The following is a 20,774-nucleotide window of genomic DNA, read 5'->3' on the forward strand; positions in this document are numbered from 1 at the left end:
CTGGTAGTAAGTGGTAGTGGGGCGTCTGTGGGTCACAACGCCACCTGGTGCCGGTTCTCGGAGCACCCGGATGGCTCTGTCCTTGAACTGTGCAAATTCTAGATGAGGGTCCTGTAAGGCCATTGCCCGCAACTGGGTGCGGTGGGCATTGCAATATAAACCCTCTATAAATTGTTCGGTCAACAGCCTGTCCTCGTTTCCCACTCCATTAGGGTCGGTCTGCTTAATGGCCCTCAGGGCCTCTTGTAGGTTGAGTGCATAGTCCCTTATACTCTCATGCGCTCGCTGCTTGCACCCGTAGAATCTAAGTTTAATCTCGGCTGAGGTGCGGGTATCAAAGGTGTCCTTCAGCCGGGTTAGTATCCCTGCGACAGTCTTCCTCCCAGGTGGCCAGGATTTTACTTCCCTTTTGGCTGCCCCAGTTAGTTGGGCCACCAGGATGCTCACTTTTTGCTCTTCTGTGAGGGGGTACACCTGGAAGAGGCTATCCAGCTTTTCTCTAAAGTCATGCAGGGTATGTGACTCCCCTGAGTACTGGGGTAGCCAAGCTGCTCCCGGGATATAGGGCATGGTGAAGGGCATAACTGCAACAGCGGTAGCGCTGGCGGGGGTTGAGGCAGTGGAGCTCTCCTCCGTATCCGACATCTTCCTCCCCCCTAGTGGACCGTGGCCTACCTTGCGATGATCCTGTTCCGTAGGCCGCGGCTCCGCAGTGGATCGTCAGGGTTGAGGACCTTCCGTCGCGCTCCTGTGACGTCGGCGTCTGCTGGGCTCCTTCCAGGACCTTACGCAACGTCCGGACGTGAGGCGGGGCTTCAGTTCTCGCGCGCTTTCGGAGTCCACGCCCCTCTTCTTCCCGCGCGGCGTCCTCAAGATGGCGTCCAATGGCGGGAAAACTCCACGGATGGCGGGAAGAAGGCTGAAGATGGCGCCGGATGGCGGGAAACTTCACCGATGGCGGGAAGAAGGCTGAAGATGGCGCCGGATGGCGGGAATCTTCACCGATGGCGGGAATCTTCACCACTGGTAAGTTTGAACAGTCTTTGCTTTTCAGGCACGCAGTACCCGGTGGTTGCGGGCACGTGATCCTGCCGACTACGCCAAAGTTGACGCGCCCCTGGGCCTGTGTCGCGCTGCGTTGCGCACGCGGGAGCTTACCCGGAGCCGGATCTGTTTAGGGTTGTAGTCTCGTGGCGGTGACCCGGTCCGTGCCCAGGGAGTCAAACTGGACGGCAGTCTGTTAGCGGTAGAAAATGGTTGATGACTACGCCACCCGTTGAATGCAGCCAGGGGGCTGCTGCTGCAGGGCAGACCGCTGAGGCCGGTGGAAGGATGGTGCAGCGTGATAGTATAACCCCCAACGGGAGGGGTATGGCCTCAGGGCAGCCGACGTGGATGATGGGGGTAGCAGGAACCACTCAGAGACGGTATGGTAGCGTTCAGGGTCTTTACTGGTAACAACGATAGACCCTCCCGGAGTACTTGCTAGCGAACGGGGCCTGGTCAGTCCTTGAGCAGATGGGATCTCCCCTGGCCAGGCGTAGTTGTAGGCCTCCCAAGCTGACTGTACTCTTCTGGCTACCTTGCTAGAAGCTGATGTAAGTAGCCCACGTCCCTGAGTGTACCGTGTGGTGCTCACCCGTATGGCCGGTGACTCGGGGCCTTCTAATGGCTTCCGCTCCACGATGGCGGTGCTGGTCCCACGCGTGTGACCGGGCCTTCGGGCTTCTGGGCCAGGGGACCTGAAATCCCCTGCCTGACGGATTCTGCTGCTGGGTAGAAGTTAGTCCCCACAGCCTCGGACTCCGGGTCCGGTAAAGAATCTTCTTAGTCAGGGCGAGCTCTTTAGCTGCCAGCCCCTGACTCCTTGTGACTCTGCTGCTTCCTATGCTGCTCTTGTCTCTACTCTTCCTGGACTCACTAACCCTGCCTCAGCCCCGGGTTTATACAGGGGAAGTTCTTCCCCTCCCAAGGCTGGGCAGGAGGTGTGGCATGCACAGGATCCCTGACCAAAGGACCTCCCACCTGCTCTCAGACGTAATATCTCTATCACTGTGACAACCAGACCCCTGGGGTGTCACACTTTCACATTGAATTCAGGCACCGGCTCGGTGGCCCCATTGGGGCTTACGTCTGAACCCCCCCCGCAAAACAGGATTCGAACATATGCGCCGACGGTGCCATAGATTACAATGGTGCCAGCAGAGCAAACATGCATTCTGACATGCATTATTCTTGGGCATGTACAGCGTCTTGAGTATCCACCTTCCGAAAATGATGCACGTCAGAGCACATGTTTACTCTGCCAGCACCATTATAGTCTATGGCCTCGTCAGCATATATGTCCGAATCCCGTTTTGCGGATTTGAACGTAAGCCCCAACGGTGCCACTAAAGAGGTACCTAAACGCAATGTGAAAGCACCCTAAGGGAATATGCACGCAGTGTTTTATAGTCTCATTGTTTTTGAAGCAGAAGACCCTTTTTAATTTTGTTTATAAGATAAAAAAAGCTATGTCTCTTTCCTTATGTGCAGGGCATTGCAGGACCTTAGGTATCCATGGTTATGACCACTGATATAGTGACAGTTACTAGCTGCTAGTGGTCGTAACCATGGATACCTAATGTCCTGCAATGCCTGCACATGAGGAAAGAGACATAGTGAATCAGACAAACTATACTACATTTCTAATTGGAGGTATTTGCTAATATTATTATTATTACACCTACTACATATAGATCTCAAACCGGCGCCTCACCAGCTGTTCCCACAAGTTCCCAACAGTTTGGGAGCCACAGGCCTGAGGCCACTTCTTACAGAATGGTACTATCATACTGCAATGTGTCACCTTTCTTCTAAGCAGGGGATATCACTATTGCACAAGTCACATAGCCCTGACTATTGTGCTATGTCAGCAACAAGAAAACTCTATCCCAGTATGAGGTTTTCAAGTTGAGCCAAAAAAAATATTTGTCTCTGTGATTATTCTTTAAGTAAATGTGCCTTGTGATAAACTTTAAGCGACTTGTTTAGTTTCCAGCTTGAAATACTTTTATGTCACATTATGGTACACAGAGGCAGTATTCATGACTGCTGTTACTGCCATTAGCCAAGAACTCCATTAACATTTCTGATTGACTACTAAAATGTTACCTCCATATTATTAAAGGGGCGTTCTGATAGCAAGAACTTATCACTTATCTACCTATGCACAGGATAGGCACATGTTCCATTGCTGATCCATTCATCCTCTATGGCACTGCCTGAGAACGCCAGGCACTGTAGTCAGCTGTCTCCACAAGTCCTATGGAGAATGAATGGTACGGAGGTCAAGCATGTGCTCTGCATTCCATTACTATTATCGGAATACCCCTTTAAATATGGAATGTACAAATGTGAATGTGAATATTAGCTGTATAATCTATTACCTGTATGAATATCTGTAAATGTTTTCAGCACAATACCTAGTATTAGAGAAACATTGTTCTAGAATTATTCTGCAAACACATTCCTTAAATAATAATAGTAATAATGATAATTAGATTAATACATATGAGATAGATATTCTCTTCATAGAAGGTAGCAGACCTCTGTGTGTTTGAAAGTGTTTATAATGCTCACCTACCTTTACAATGACGTAGACCCTGAACAGAGAATGCTCATTACATACAAGTAGGGTCACAGTCAGTCTATTGGTGCTAATGTCCATGTGGCTTTCCTGAGAGAACAAATAGTAGAACTAGGTATAATGGGCAGTGTGAAAATTAAAATAAAATAATAATTAAAGAAAAATACACTTAAAGGGGTTGTCCTGTAGAAGCAAGTGGAGGTCAATGGAGGTCTGACCGCTGGGACACGCGCCGAGCTGTAGTGCGCGTGCTCAACCGCTGCTGCATTCATTCCCTATGGCGCTGCCGAATGCTGCACTCGGCTTTTTCCAGAAGCCCCATAGACAATCAATGGAGCGGCAAATGGGCATGTGACCTGCTGCCCCTCTTTATAATGGGGATAAAAGTTCCCTGTCAGGGATGAAAATTCCCCATTTTGCGATCGGTGCAGGCCCCAGCGATGGGGCACCCACCGATCGGCGACTTGACAACTATTTTAACATAAAAACCTAATTTAAGCAATATGTCGTTTTCTGATGACACATTCCCTTTAACAGGGTTGGCCACTTTATCTTAATTTTAACAAGTGTGTTAGTGACATGATTTTTTGGCACTTACTGATACATAATCATTAGGGCTCATTCAGACAACAGTTTTTCTTGTACAAGTTTTATCTGGGTTTTTCAAGGATAGAACATGTACCCATTATAGCCTATGGAGCTGTTCTTATGTCCACATATTTTTTGTGGACCAGGTGGTCTGCTCCAAAACATGGACTCATGTCTGATCTTGATCCTAGATCAAACTTGACATATGGGTCCTTGAAAAAACACAGACAGCACTTGAAAGTCATCCATGTGCTGTCCAATTTTAATGTTTGATTGATAGGAGAAGCTTGAGAAACCATCTTGTATGCCAAAAAAAACTGATCAGTTCTCATACTTTGCTCTGACAAGGACCAACAGCCCGAAACACCGTGTCTGCAAATTGAGATTCTGATTTGGCTTTTATCCTAAGTCATATTGCACAACTCGTTAGGGGGTTGATTGTGACTAGTAGGATTGCTACTTCCAATAGGTGGCGCTATAGAGTACAAGTCCTCTTTTTCTCTGAAGAGGCAATTTGCAAAAAACTGATGAAATTCTAAAGGAAAATCTGACACATGGACAAAACACTGATGGAAATCTGATATTCTTAAACACTAATGAACATCGGTCTGTTTTTAACTTATGAATAAAATCATGGATGTTTGAATGAGGCTGAACGTTTTATTCTCTAGCCTGCTTGTTCATGCAGCCTTCTGAGAGACTGATCTTCTCAAAATTGCAGTTGATGGAATAGCATATGACCAGACTAACTGAAAAACAATGTGCATCGGAAATGTGTTTTTCAATGGGAGGACAGGTCTGGTCACACGGTCTTCCACCGGCAGTCATTTTGAGAACAGTAGAACAGCGCAGTCTGTTTGGAAGACTCCACTAACAAACTAATGAGGTTATGAAGTAAATAGTTTCTGTAGGTTTCTTCGTAATCCAAATTTGTATGTAATTTGGAACAGGGCTGGAAAAAAAAAATACCACATTGCTGACCTCTCTGGACTCCTCGCTACTCGCTGTCCAGTCCTCTTTTCTGCCATAGCGCACCACTTCTCCAGCCTCTTCACTATGGGCTAAGATTTCTGGACACGTCAAGGCCCCGGAGGTCACTGAGCATCATAAGGCATAAGGTTGCAGTGCACGTCTTGAAGTCATGACATCACGACCTTTGATGAATGGACTCGACCAGAAGTCCTAGATTATAGTGAATAGGCTGCAGATGTAGCGCGCGAGGGCAGAAAGAAGAGTATGGGCAGCAAGTAGCAGTGAGGCATTAGTTTTTGTTTTTTTATGTTTTTCCATGCAGACTTTTACTGCTGAAAAAATGCAAGATTTTACAGTACCAGCAAAGTGAATGATATTTCTGAAATTGTGGCAAAAACACAAAGTGTAAACATACCCTTAGGGTTAGTTTACATGGACCAACTGGTGGCAAGATACGACTATCGAACAGTAAACTTTTACCGATTGGTGGTTGTTTAAATGCATTTATTGGTTGATTGGCAGTCTATTTACACAGCAAGATAATTATGAAACAAGAAGTTTTTACAACACTCGTTCATGATTACACTGTGTTCCAAATTATTATGCAAATAATATTTTCTCAGATTTTCCCAAGTTACCTATATGAATTGCAGTCATTGTAATTTTCCAGTCAAATAACTATTAGAGTACAATTGAAAGGTTTTTGTACAAACTGCCTATGATAACAGTATATTTTTTAAAAAATAAAAAACTCAAACTGCACTCAAAATGCATGTTCCAAATTATTATGCACAGCAGAGTTTTCAACCTTTTCATTTTAATAAAGAACAAAAAAATGGTCATTTTTGAAATTATAAGCATTAGCAGGTTATTACAAACTGAGATCAAACAGTTTTCAACTCAAAACTTTATTCTAGGTGATGTTACATTTGCACATAGGACCCCTTGTTCGAAAGGAGCTTCTGAACTCTCTCGTCCATTGAATTTGTCAGCTTTTGGATGGTTTCTGCTTCAATTGTTTTGCATGAGGACAGAATACCCTCCCAGAGCTGTTGCTTAGATGTGAACTGCCTCCCGCCATCATAGACACTCCTTTTGATGATGCTCCAGAGGTTCTCAATGGGGTTGAGGTCAGGGGAGCATGGGTGCCACACCATAAGTTTGTCCCCTTTTATGCCCATAGCAGCCAGAGATGCAGATGTGTTATGTGCAGCATGAGACGGGGCATCTCCTCCACATCAACTTCAACATCACAAATACTCCAGTCCTCAAAGGTGTCACCCAAATCGCACTTGCTTCCTCACAGCTCCCAAATCTCCAGCTGCCCGTCTGAGTATGAGGTAGAACAGATGGTTGAGTCTGCAGAGCTGTTTGCTCATACTATAGCCTGGGAATCAGAGGTCGACTCCAGCGCTTCTGTGAATCCAGACGAGGAAATGATCTGCACTGATGCCCAGAATCTTTATGAGTCGGATCCAGGACCAGACGCAGAAGGTTCTGACCATAATGTAGACCCTCATTCCCAAACTGTAACTCCTGTTGGTGGAGACAATGAGGAAGACGATGATAAGACTCAAATACCTGATTGGAGCGACAACTTTAGTTTTTTGTCAGGGCAGGAACAGGTTGGCTCTGAGGACGACGGGTGTGATAACGCACAGGGTGATGATGATGAGGTCGGAGATCCCACTTACTGTCAACCCACAGTCAGCCAAGAGATGAGGTCAGCAGAGGAGGTGGAGGAAGATGCTAGTGACGACGAGGTCAGGTTGCGCCTTCCTGGACAGAGACGTAGTACTGGAAGCACGTCAACAACTGCATCCTCAAACACAACTCTGCCTCTCACCACAAGTCGTGGTGGCTCTTCAGGTCGCATGGGTGCTAAGCCTTGCATAGCCTGGGCATTTTTTCAGATCGATAAAGATGACCCAACTCGTGTTATCTGTAACATTTGTCAGCAAAAGCTAAGTAGAGGCCAAAAAATACATAGTTTGAGTACTTCATGCATGAACCGGCACATGGACATGAAGCATAAGTTGCAGTGGGAAGCTCAGTGTGCTACAATGCGGCCTAGCCGGCCGGGCCAACCACCGTCTGCCATATCTTGTGCATCCGCGGCCTCTTCATCCTCTGTGACTGGGGGGACAGCAGTCACACCTGTTTTGGGGCGCAGACCTGCCACCTCTTTACCCGCAACAGCCAGCGTGATTGGCAGGTCATCATTTTCTTTGGAGGTGGTAACACCAGCTGGTGTTGAGCGCTGTCCGACATCGATAGCACCACCTTTGGATCAAGGCAACCTAACATGTCCGCCTGCATCTTCCTCACAGACCGGCAGTTTGCCGGGGACACCCTTATCAACCCCGTCTAAGCACAATAGCCAGCCCTCGGTCCCTCAGATGTGGACAAGTAAAAGACCATTTCCTCCTAGCCATGAGAAAGCTAAGAGGTTGAATTTCACCATCTGCAAGCTCTTGGCTACAGAAATGCTGCCTTTCCGCCTGGTGGACACCGAGGATTTTCGAGACCTTATGTCCGTCGCAGTGCCCCAGTACCAGATGCCCAGTCGGCACTACTTCTCAAAGAAAGGTGTGCCTGCGCTCCACCAGCATGTCGCACACAACATCACCGCTTCTTTGAGAAACTCTGTGTGTGACAGGGTGCATTTCACCACAGACACTTGGACGAGTAGGCATGGACAGGGGCGTTACATGTCGCTGACTGGGCACTGGGTAACTATGGTGACAGCAGGACAAGGGGCTGCTGTCCAAGTCTTGCCGTCCCCACGAGTTGTGCGTCAATCCTCTTTATGTCAAAGTTCCTCCACTGCTTCTGCCTCCTCAACCTCCTCTCGGTCTTCCACCTGCACCCAAAGACTGTCTGGTCATGCCACAAGCTTTCTAACTGCGCAGAAGGGATCCTGCACACCTCCTTACTATGCTGGCAGTAGGGCTCAACGTCATCAGGCGGTTTTTACATTGAAATGTCTGGGAAATGTGAGTCACACAGCTGAGGAGTTGTGGTCAGCTCTGGAGAACCAATTTCATGAATGGTTGTCTCCACTGGACCTGAAACCAGGGAAGGCCGTGTGCGACAATGCTGCAAACCTGGGTGCGGCCCTTCGCCGGGGCAATGTCACACACGTGCCTTGTATGGCTCACGTGTTGAACCTGGTTGTCCAGCAATTTTTAGCCCACTATCCCAGACTAGATGGCCTTCTGCAGAGGGCACGGTCGCTGTGTGCTCACTTCCGCCGTTCGCATCCCGCAGCTCAGCGACTTACATCTCTACAGAAGTCGTTGGGCCTGCCACTTCACCGGCTAAAATGCGATGTGCCTACCCGGTGGAATTCAACTCTGCACATGTTGCAGCGACTGTGGCAGCACCGACAAGCCCTGGTGCAATACGTTCTGACGTATAGCCTGGGCCAACGAGATTCAGAGGTGGGGCAAATCACGCTGGAGGAGTGGTCTCAGATCAGGGACCTATGCACCCTTCTGCACAGTTTTGAAATGGCGACGAAGATGTTTAGTGCTGACGATGCCATTATCAGCATGACTATTCCGGTGATTTACATGCTGGAGCACATGTTAAACAGAATTTGGAGTCAGGTGGTGGCACAAGAGGAGGTGGAGGAAGTAGAGGAGGAGGAGTTGTATGCAGAAGGGCTAACATCTGCAAGGTCCAGACGGTCGGCAGCACCAGGGCGGCAGGCATGTGAGGGTGGGGGAGATGATTTTACCAGGGCGCATGGTAGCAGCCAAACTAGTGAGGAAGGTGCAGGAGCCCAGGAAGAAGTGGAGGACGAACTGATGGAAGACTCATCAGATGAGGGAGACCTTGATCACATTTCTGTTGTGCGAGGTTGGGGGGAGAGGACAGAGGAAGGAAGCATGATTGTTACCTCGCCACCAACACAACAGGGACTTGGTGCTCCTGGATGCGCAACACACATGAGTGCCTTCTTGCTGCACTACCTGCAACATGACCCTCGAATTGTGAGAATTAGAAATAATCCTGACTACTGGGTTGCCACACTGTTAGATCCCCGGTACAAAAGTAAATTTGCAGAAATTATTCCTGCCATAGAAAGGGATGCACGCATGCAGGAGTATCAGCAGAGACTGTTGCAGAATCTTACATGTGCTTTTCCACAAAATACCAGTGGTGCACGTAGTGAATCTCACAGTTCCAACTTGCCAACCGTGGGACCGTCAAGTGTTCAGCACTCAAACCGTAACAGAACCACAGTATCTGCTGGTAACATCAATTTTGCGGAATCATTTCACCACTTTTTTAGCCCATCCTTTGCAAGGCCACAGGAGACAAGAAGTCTGACACATAGTCAACGCCTAGAGACGATGGTACAGGAGTATCTCCAAGTAAACATTGAAGCCACGACTGTGTCACTGGACCCTTGCTCTTTTTGGGCTTCCAATCTGGATAAATGGCCGGAGCTAGCCACTTACGCCTTGGAGATCTTGTCATGCCCCGCAGCCAGCGTTCTGTCTGAACGTGTGTTCAGCGCTGCTGGTGGTGTGCTGACAGATAAGCGCACGCGGCTCTCCACTGATAATGTAGACAGACTCACGTTCATAAAGATGAACAAATCATGGATCCGAAACGACTTTTCTACCCCTGTGTCATCCTGGGGAGAGTAAAAGCTTGATGATTGGTTAAAATCACCCTACCAAACGTTTTAAGCTTTCAAATTACTAATCATGTTTATCTGTATCTTGACTGGAAAATAATTTGGGCTTTGTAGCAGTGTGCAGCACTGATCCTATTAGGCCATCTATAATAAGCTCCACCAGATTTAAAATTAAAAATAATTTTTAGCTGCATCTAGCCCGGAAAATAATTTTGGGGCTCCGAGATGCGCAAGACACATAAGTGCCTTCTTGCTGCACTACCTGCAGCATGACCCTCATATTGTCAGAATTCGAAGTAATCATGACTACTGGCTTGCCACACTCTTAGATCCCCCAAACTTTTCGATCAACCTTTTCATTTTAATAAAGACCAAAAAAATGGTCATTTTTGAAATTATAAGCATTAGCAGGTTGTTAGAAACTGAAATCAAACAGTTTTCAACTCAAAACTTTATTCTAGGTGATGTTACATTTTCACAAAGGACCCCTTGTTCGAAAGGAGCTTCTGAACTCTCTCGTCCATTGAATTTGTCAGGTTTTGGATGGTTTCTGCTTCAATTGTTTTGCATGAGGACAGAATACCCTCCCAGAGCTGTTGCTTAGATGTGAACTGCCTCCCGCCATCATAGACACTCCTTTTAATGATGCTCCAAAGGTTCTGAATGGGGTAGAGGTCAGGGGAGCATGGGGGTCACACCATAAGTTTGTCCCCTTTTATGCCCATATCAGCCAGAGATGCAGATGTTTTATGTGCAGCATGAGATGGTGCATTATCATGCAGAAAAATGATCTTGCTGTGAAATACACGGTTCTTCTTCTTGAACCATGGCAGGAAGTGCTGTTTGAGAAAATCCACATACATTATGGAGTTCATCTTTAGCGCCTTCAGGGATCCTAAAGGGGCCGACAATCTCTCTCCCCATGATTCCAGCCCAAAACATTACTCCACCTCCTCCTTGTTGGCGCTGTAGCCGTGTTTGCGTGGGGTGTCCATCAACCAGCCATCCTCCACTCCATCCATCTGGACCATCGAGCGCTGCACGGCACTCATCCGTGAACAAAACAGTTTTGAAATCAGTCTTCATGTAATGTTTGGCCCACTGGAGCCGTTTCTGCTTGTGTGAAGTGGATAGAGGAGGTCGACAGGATGGCGTATGCACAGCTGCAAACCTCTGAAGGACCCTGCATCTTGTTGTTCGGGGGACGTTGGAGGCACAAGCAGCTTCAAAAACTTGTCTGCTGCTATGACAAGGCTTTTTTGCCGCTGCTCTTTCAACCTGACGTAATTGCCTGTAGGAAAGAGTCCTCAATTTGCCCTTATCAGCACGCACACGTGTGTACTGTGAATCAGCTACATACTTCTTGATTGCCAAGACACTTCATCCTGATCATCGCACAATGTTGATTGTAGTCATGCCTTGACCTAAACACTCCACAATTTGTTGCTTCTCAGCAGCCGACACATCCTTTTTCTTTCCCATTTTGGCAGAAAATGTAGGCTGCTTAATAATGTGAGAGAGCCTTCTTAAGTAGTCTTGCCTTTCATTGGACACACCTGCCAAACTAATTAGCACAGGTGTCTGCAATTGCTTACAGTGATATAAAGAGCCCTGACACACATCACCATCAATGAGTTTAACTGACAAACAAACAAATTCTTCCCTTATCACTCCTAAACACTTTTTGCATAATAATTTGGAACGCGGTGTACATGTGCTTTTCCACAAAACACCAGCGGTTCACGTAGTGAATCTTACAGTTCTAACTTGCCAACCGTGGTCTGTATGGAATTGTTCAATAAAGGGCCCAAAATTAAGATAACATAGATGGGAGAGGTCTCTATGAATAGGAATTCCTAAGTATTTGATACCCTGTGAGGGCCAGGCAAAGGGAAAGTTGGACTGGATGGAATCCTATATGGATTTGGGGAGGGAGACATCGAGGGCCTCAGACTTCGCTGCATTGATTTTAAAATTTTACCATGTAACAAAGTGATCTATTTCAGCCATAACAGCATGGATGGATATATGTGATTGAGTGATATATACTAGGACATCATCAGCAAATAGAGAGCACTTGTACTCGGTGCCTCCCACCTCAATCCACCTAATATTGGGGTTATGGCGAATTGATGAGAGCAGGTGCTCCGTCACTAGGATGTATAAGAGAGGGGACAGAGGACATCCCTGCCTTGTCCCATTGGTGATTGTGAAAGGTGATGAAAATGTTCTGACGCACCCCCTGGGCCTTGGGACACCCGGAGCCGGACCCTTTTTGGTGGATGCTGGTGGTTGTAGTCTTCGTGGCGGCGACCCGGTTCCGTGGCTCAGGGCGGTCAAACCAGTGGCGGAACTATTTATGTGGTTTTGATGTTTAAATGTCCGACTACGCCACCCGTGGATTGCGGTCAGAGTGAACCGCCGCTACAGGGCAGACCGCTGAGGCTGGTGTTGTGGGTGCAGCAGAGCGTAGCATAACTCCCCACGGGAGGAGTATAGCCTCAGGGCAGTGTATGCGGAGGATGGGGGTGATGGTGCAGGGCAGCAGCAGTAACGACACGGAGTCAGTGATGCAGTCCAGGGCCTTTACTCACAGTTCTTATTATCCAGACCACGTCTGCAGGTAACGGCTGCCCACGTCGTACTGTGCTCACCAGGTGAGGGGCTCAGACAACTCCCAGATAACTTTGGAGCACTTCACAGGACCCCCTTTGTGTGTCCTTTGTCTGGCCTTTCTTACCAACACTTCTGTCCGGCTGCCTCGGGCCTCCTCTTGGTAAACTTGGCGCCAGTTTCCCTGACCCTATGTGGTGCCTTCCTAGCGGGTGTAGCGAGGGGCTGCGCCACATAAAATGTCAGAGCCTCCGGTTTCTAGCTGAGGGTCGTTTCCTGCCTCCACTAGTTCGGGGACCGGTCTCCCCCTTTGGCCTGACCCCTCCACGCAGGTGGATTCGGGCGTGCGGTGGCGACTCGCCCGTCCGCACCCCTGGGATCCCTTCATTCCTCGTTCCTGGAGCCTTCTCCGCTCCTCTTCCTTCCTTCTCCCTCTTCCAGGCCTGGGCCTCTGTTACTAGGCCCGCCTCCGGAGCAGAGCTCATGCAGAGCCCCTGCTCCCTGCCACTTCTGCTCAGACTTCTCTGCACTGAACTAAGATGGTGCCCACCTTTTATACTCCCTTCTCAATGCACCCAGGAACTGCTTCCTCCCTGCTCCTGCACTACAGGGTTCCCCTTCCTCAGTGTTCCCTCCCCCCACTCCAGCCAGGGACAGGGACTGTCGTGCCCATCTCAGGGGCATATTGGTCGCCCTGCCCCACGGCAATGTGGTGTAATGTATGCAGGTGTCGGGTCCTGATCCACACTCCATCCTTACCTGAGAGTGAGATATCACACCTCTGGGTGAGGTGCAATACGTCTGTAGCAACCGAGCCCTCAGGGTGCTACAGTTCCATTTATCTTCAGCCTAGGTGACGTATTGCGATACAGGGCCGTGATTTTGGCTATAAAAGGGTCCCCTAGACCCCTACCCCAAGCTTTTTAAGAGAATCATATATGGCGTGCCAGGAGACTCTATGGAATGCTTTCTCAGCATCCAACGAGAGTATCTAATTACAAATTTTTAACTGCATCTAGCCCAGGAAATACTTTGTGCCTAGTAGCAGTGTCTGCTAGTCAGCGGATTATCCCGGCTGTTAAGCAAGCTACACCACCTGTAGTTTAGACACTTAATTTTTTCAAAGGAAATGCTTCGGGACCATGGGATACTCAGTGAAGAGCATCAGGAGGCATCCCAAGGCATAGGGGCTGGGACTGGCAGTAGGATGCCTTGCGGTGGACAGCCGAGCTCGATCCTTATAAAAGCTTTTTAACTGCAGCAGCTTTAGTGGACGCTACTGGAGCTGGAATTACGCGGCTGCTGGCATGAGACTTGCCCTCCAATAGATCCTTGTAAATGGATTTAAAGTGTATTCATTCAAATTAGAGAGACAATTTAAATTAAAAAGCTTAGAGCTGCCTCCACCACAGGGGGGCTCGCTCGACCCACCAGCGGACAGGCACCAGTATTGGGAGAGGGGGGCTGGCCATCAGGGTTCACCGCGGCTCTGGCACAAACCCGGCGACACGGAGGTGGCACGGGCAGGAGCGGACTGGCCGTGTCGGCTTCTCACTTTTTGGATTTTAGAAGGGCATGACATGCCTATATCTGTGTCTCCCCCTCCTTTTACTCCTCCACCTCTTTTATTTTCGCATGACTATATGTACTTGTCACTTTTCCATGTGTTAGTTGTGTCTTCTGAGCAGTTTGTCAGCTTTTGGACACCTTTAAAGGTGTTTTCTATGTGTTTCTATGTGTTTTTATTTGCCTGCCATTGGTTTTAACGGTGTTTGAAGGTGTTCGACGAACAGTTCGACGAACAGTTCGGCGAACACACGGGTGTTCGATGAACCGAACCGAACTCGAACACTACGGGGGTGGCTCAACACTACTATAGAGTCATATCTGAAAGTGATGGCACCCTTGAAATCGGTACAAAAAATTAAGTATTTCCCCCAGAAAATTATCGCATTTCCACATGTTTTGTTATACACATGTTTATTTCCTTTGTGTGTATTGGAACAACACAAAAAAAAAACTGAGATAAAAAAGGCAAATTGGACATAATTTCACACCAAACCCCAAAAATGGGCCGGACAAAATTGTTGGCACCCTCAATTTAATGTTTGGTTGTACACACTTTAAAATAAATAACTGCAATCAATCGCTTCCTATAACCATCAACAAGCTTCTTACACCTCTCAAATGGAATTTTGGACCACTCCTCTTTTGCAAACTGCTCCAGGTCTCTCATATTTGAAGGGTGCCTTCTCCCAAGAGCAATTTTAAGGTTTCCCCATAGGTGTTCAATGGGATTTAGATCTGGACTCATTGCTGGCCTGGCCACTTCAGAACTATCCAGCGCCTTGTTTCCATCCATTTCTGGGGGCTTTTTGAAGTATGTTTGAGGTCATTGTCCTGCTGGAAGACTCATGATCTAGAACGCAAACCCAGCTTTCTGACAATGGGCACTACATTGAGAACAAAAATCCTTTGGTAATCTTCAGATTTCATGATGCATTGCACACAGTCAAGGCACCCAGTTCCAGAGGCAGCAAAACAACCCAAAACATCTTTGAAACTCCACCATATTTAACTTTAGGTACTGTGTTCTTTTCTTTGTAGGCCTCATTCCGTTTTCGGTAAACAGTAGAATGATGTGCTTTCACAAAAAGCTCATCTGTCCACAAGATGCATACATTTTGGCAAACTGCAGTCTAGCTTTTTTATGTCTCTGTGTCAGCAGAGACCCTGCTGGGTCTCCTGCCATAGCTTTTCTTTTCATTCAAATGTCGACGGATACTTCGCGTTGACACTTATGCACCCAGAGCCTGCAGGACAGGTTGAATTTCTTTGGAACTTTATTGGGGCTGCTTATCCACCATCTGGACTATTCTACGATGCAACCTTTCATCAATTTTTCTCTGCCATCCACATCCAGGAAGATTAGCTACAGTGCCATGGGTTGTAAACCTCTGGATTATGTTGCGCATTGTGGACAAAGGAACATCAAGATCTCTGGCTATGGACTTGTAACCTTGAGATTCTTGATATTGTTCAACAATTTGGGTTCTCAAGTCTTCAGACAGTTCTCTTCTCCTCTTTCTGTTCTCCATGCTTAGTGTGGCGCACACAGACACACAATGCAAAGATTGAGTCAAGTTCTCCCTTTTTTATCTGGCTTCAGGTGTGATTTTCATATTGCCCACACCTGTTACTTGCAACAGGTGAGTTTGAACGAGCATTACATGCTTGAAACAAAGTTGTTTATACACAATTTTGAAAAGGTGGCAACAATTTTGTCAGGCCCATTTTTGAGGTTTTGTGTGAAATGGTGTCCATTTTGCCTTTTTTGTATTTTTCCAATACACACAAAGGAAATAAACATGTGTATAACAAAACATTTGTAATTGCAGTAATTTTCTGGGAGAAATACTTCATTTTCTGCAACAATTTCAAGGGTTGACAACACTTTCGGACATGACTGTATATACAGTATATTCACATAATGACAGCAGTGAGTATTGAAGTCATAGAAGTGCTGTGTCTTGTCTGCAGGTGAATTGTTTCTGGAGATTAAATGTCCACTAGAAGAGGTGTATAAGATCTACTGCTATCACCACGATGAAGCCCACTCTCTACTGGAGTCCTACGAGAAAGAACCCGAAATGAAGGAGCATTTAAGACAGTATACAAAATCATTAAAGTAAGACTATCTTCAAATATATTTTTGCAGTTTTGTTCCTGAACATTTTAGGCTTTGGTTTTATATGGCTGGTAACCAAGGACAATAACTTCTAGGCTACATCAAATCCTATTTAAAACTGAAATGAATAATATTTCTGAGAGGAAAACACCGATCTGAACACAGATCATGGAAGTTATATTTTATTTATAAACTTGCATTTTCAATAATGTGTATTAAGTGAAATGTAATACCTGAAATATTGACATGTTATGCTATAAAGATATGCTTACTAAGAAGCATTGCTATTAGTAAAGAAACATCTCTATAATATTGTGCTATATCGTAACACCACACGGCAGCACATGGTGTGAATGCAGCCTTGTAGTGCTCAGCTTACTATTTCTTATGGCTAACAATCAATTTTATAATAAAAGACAGTTACTAAAATAAAAAAAACTAGCGCTACCTGATGGTCTTTGCTTACTGTGCTGATGCAATGATGCATATCGGTACATGGCTGGGACCAGTGATTGGCTGCTGTGGTAATGTGGGTAATCATAGACATCATCGTTCAAGCACATTAAACTAAACCACCACAGCTGTGGCGCTAGAATGATTGAGGTGAGTAATGGGTCTTTTATTATTTTTCTATTCCACTCGTTAGTCAAATTCTTTCTAAAATTGAAAAATCCCTTTAAACATTTTATTGTTAGGGAATCAGCCGATGAGGTGGATGCTCTAAGCTGTAAGTCAAGGTGAACAATATGGCCCAAAAGGCTATGGTACGACGGGCAAGACATGCCAGATAGCACGTTGTTCACCAAGGACCAGGATAGCAGGGTAAGAAGAATGGTAAGCAGGTAAGTGGAGCTGGAGACATCAAAAGACTGAGAGCCAGTAGAGTAGACGTACATAGGAACTGTGGATGTATGGTCAGTCCAGGGCCTGCAGCAAACAAATAAAGACAGAGTTGAATGTTATCAGCAGACAGATGGTCTTTGGCAAGAACGTAGGCAACAGTGATGCACAGGGAAACATAATATAATTATAATATAATATAATTGCATGTAGTGAAGACACACATTGTTACAGCAGCGTTTGCTGTGTGAACAACACTAAAGAAAAGTTTGTTATGTTTTCAGCAGATTATGGATTAACTGCAGGTTTGAGTCAGGACATAAATGCAGATAGCTGAGAAACAAACAGAAGTTTGCTTAAAGAGAACCAATCATCACGATTTTGCATGTTAAAGTAAGGCTATGTGCCCACGTAGCAGATTTGATGCAGAGCGTTTTTGCCTCTCTCTGGCAGAAAAAAACGCATGCAGATTTATATGCGTTTTTTTCTGGCAGAGAGAAGCGTTTTTTCAACGTTTTCGCATGCGTTTTTTCAAGCAGTTTTCCAAGCGATTTTGAGCATCACTTGGAAAAGTGCTTGACAAGTTGGTCACACAATATACACTACCGTTCAAAAGTTTGGGGTCACCCAGACAATTTTCCATGAAAACTCATACTTTTATTTATCAAATGAGTTGCAAAATGAATAGAAAATATAGTCCAGACATTGACAAGGTTAGAAATAATGATTTTTATTTGAAAGAATAATTTTCTCCTTCAAACTTTGCTTTCGTCAAAGAATTCTCCCTTTGCAGCAATTCCAGCATTGCAGACCTTTGGCATTCTAGCTGTTAATTTGCTGAGGTAATCTTGAGAAATTTCACCCCATGCTTCCTGAAGCCCCTCCCACAAGTTGGATTGGCTTGATGGGCACTTTTTGTGTAACATACGGTCAAGCTGCTCCCACAACAGCTCAATGGGGTTGAGATCTGGTGACTGCGCTGGCCACTCCATTACAGATAGAAGACCAGCTGCCTGCTTCTTCCCTAAATAGTTCATGCATAATTTGGAGGTGTGCTTTGGGTCATTGTCCTATTGTAGGATGAAATTGGCTCCAATCAAGCTCTGTCCACAGGGTATGGCATGGCGTTGCAAAATGGAGTGATAGCCTTCCTTATTCAAAATCCCATTTACCATGTACAAATCTCCCACTTTACCAACACCAAAGCAACCCCAGACCATCACATTACCTCCACCATGCTTGACAGATGGCATCAGGCACTCTTCCAGCATCTTTTCAGTTGTTCTGCATCTCACAAATGTTCTTCTGTGTGATCAAAACACCTCAAACTTTGATTTGTCTGTCCATAAAACTTTTTTCCAATCTTCCTCTGTCCAATGTCTGTGGTCTTTTGCCCATATTGATCTTTTCCTTTTATTAGCCAGTCTCAGATATGGCTTTTTCTTTGCCACTTTGCCCTGAAGGCCAGCATCCCGGAGTCGCCTCTTCACTGTAGATGTTGACACTGGCGTTTTGTGTGTACTATTTAATGAAGCTGCCAGTTGAGGAGCTGTGAGACATCGATTTCTCAAACTAGAGACTCTAATGTACTTGTCTTGTTGCTCATTTGTGCAGCGAGGCCTCCCACTTCTCTTTCTACTCTGGTTAGAGCCTGTTTGTGCTCTCCTCTGAAGGGAGTAGTACACACCGCTGTAGGAAATCTTCAGTTTCTTGGCAATAACCTCGCATGTAATAGCCTTCATTTCTAAGAACAAGAATAGACTGTCGAGTTTCACATGAAAGTTCTCTTTTTCTGGCCATTTTGAGAGTTTCATAGAACAAACAAATGTAAGGCTCCAGATTCTCAACTAGTACAAAGGAAGGTCAATTTTATAGCTTCTCAAATCAGCCAAACCGTTTTCAGCTGGGCTAACATACTTGTGCAAGGGTTTTCTAGGGTTTTCTAAACATCCATTAGCCTTCTTACACAGTTAGCAAACACAATGTACCATTAAAACACTGGAGTGGTGGTTGTTGGAAATGAGCCTCTATACACCTATGTAGATATTGCAATAAAAGCAAGACGTTTGCAGCTAGAATAGTCATTTACCACATTAACAATGTATAGAGTGTATTTCTAATTCATTTAATGTTAGCTTCATTGTAAAAAAAGTGCTTTTCTTTCAAAAATAATGAAATTTCTAAATGACCCCAAACTTTTGAACGGTAGTGTAAATCCATGCAACCGGCATGGATTTATAATGTGTGAACAACTGATGCTTTAAATGCAGCATCTATAGTAAAATAAAGAGAATTAAAACGTTAAAAAAAAAAAAACCTGTATACTCACCTCTCTGGTCTCCTCCAGTCTGCTCCCGGCCACGTCCTGTCTGCTCCCTGCTCCTCCAGTCTGCTCCCTGCCGCGTCCGCAGTGTACTGTCAGGACCTGCGGTGACGTCATTTAGTCAGCTGATGGTCACGTGACTATCACCTGACCGCCGACGTCAGCGGTCGCGTGACCATCAGGTGACTAAATGACGTCACCGCAGGTCCTGACAGTACACCGCGGGACGCCAAGGAGAGAGGACGTGGCCGGGAGCAGACCGGGGGCCGCCGGAGAGGTGAATATACAGGTTTTGTTTATTTTTAACTTTTTGATTTCTTTTTTTCACCGCGTGGTAGCCGGGATGAAGAGGAGTTGTAGTCTCCTCTTCATCCCGGGTACCACACACACCGCGATTACGCTGCAAATTCGCGGCCATTGAATTTAATTGAAACGCAACAAATCCACATATACCTGCGGGTTTGCTGCGTTTCAATGTTCCTCAATGGCCGCGAATTTGCAGCGTAATCGCGGTAGAGATGGTCATGCTGCGTTTCTTAACGCAATGTGAATTCGGCGCGCAAATTAGCGCATCATGTGCACAGCACATCCAAATTCATATTGCTTTGCATGGCAGACTGTTTTACAAGCGTTTTCGCAGCCATAAAAACGCTACAAAAACGCTACGTGGGCATATGGCCTAAAGGTATGGCCATATTTGCGCTGTTATACAGATTAAATAGATACCTAAAGGTATCTATTTAAAGGGAACCTGTCAGGTGATACATGAGCCTAAACCATGGCTGTACGATCATAGCCGTGTATATCTGTCTCTGAAACGCCTTCAGAGGAAAACATACTTTTAGTAGCTGCTGAGGACCGAGCCACGCTCGTAGACAGAGGCTTGTCGCCAGTATGACTAGTGCACAGTGTGGGTCAGTCCCCGGCAACTATTAAAAGTATGTTTTGAAGCAGAACGATCTCACCCAGAGGTCAGACTTGTGTAAGGCTGAGTTCACACGATGCGTATTTAATGCGTTTCCGCGGCGTTTTTGCAGTTGCGTAAACGCCGCGGAAACGCATTAAAAACGCATGGTAGAAGGACAGCAATGTTCCCCAATAGAAATCCGCATGTGCTGTGCACATGATGCGGATTTTTCCGCAGCGTAAACGCTGCGCTCAAAAATCCGCAGCATGTCAATTAATTTTGCGTAAACGCGGCGTTTTCGCCGCCATTGACTTGCATTAGAACGCGCCAATTCCGCAAGACTGCATTTGTACTTGCGTTATTGGCGCGTTCTAATGTGCGGAATGTACCCGGGTGGAGAGGAGAGGAGAGTCTCATCCACACCCAGGTACCATTAAAAAAGCTGTAAAACAAGAATAAAATAAAAAATAAATGTATTCTTACCTTCTGTCGGCCCGCGCTGCGCTCCTGCTTGGTTCCCGGCACTTGCAGTGAGTTGTAGGACCTGCGCTGACGTCAGAGTCA

The 20,774-nt window shown here is 46.2% G+C and overlaps 1 protein-coding gene across 1 annotated transcript in view; it reads left to right on the forward strand.

The window, feature by feature from the left end:
* ARHGEF38 (Rho guanine nucleotide exchange factor 38) overlaps positions 1-20,774 on the forward strand; it is a 185,246-nt gene that overhangs the window by 78,678 nt on the left and 85,794 nt on the right. Inside the window, exon 4 of the mRNA XM_073639497.1 lies at positions 15,993-16,140. Coding sequence (XP_073495598.1) covers positions 15,993-16,140 — 148 coding nt within the window. The remainder of the gene's footprint in view (positions 1-15,992; positions 16,141-20,774) is intronic.

Source organism: Phyllobates terribilis, unplaced genomic scaffold (genome assembly GCF_046119375.1).
Source record: "Phyllobates terribilis strain yellow unplaced genomic scaffold, ASM4611937v1 Scaffold_1__5_contigs__length_1240528914, whole genome shotgun sequence".
Classification (NCBI taxonomy): Eukaryota; Metazoa; Chordata; class Amphibia; order Anura; family Dendrobatidae; genus Phyllobates; species Phyllobates terribilis.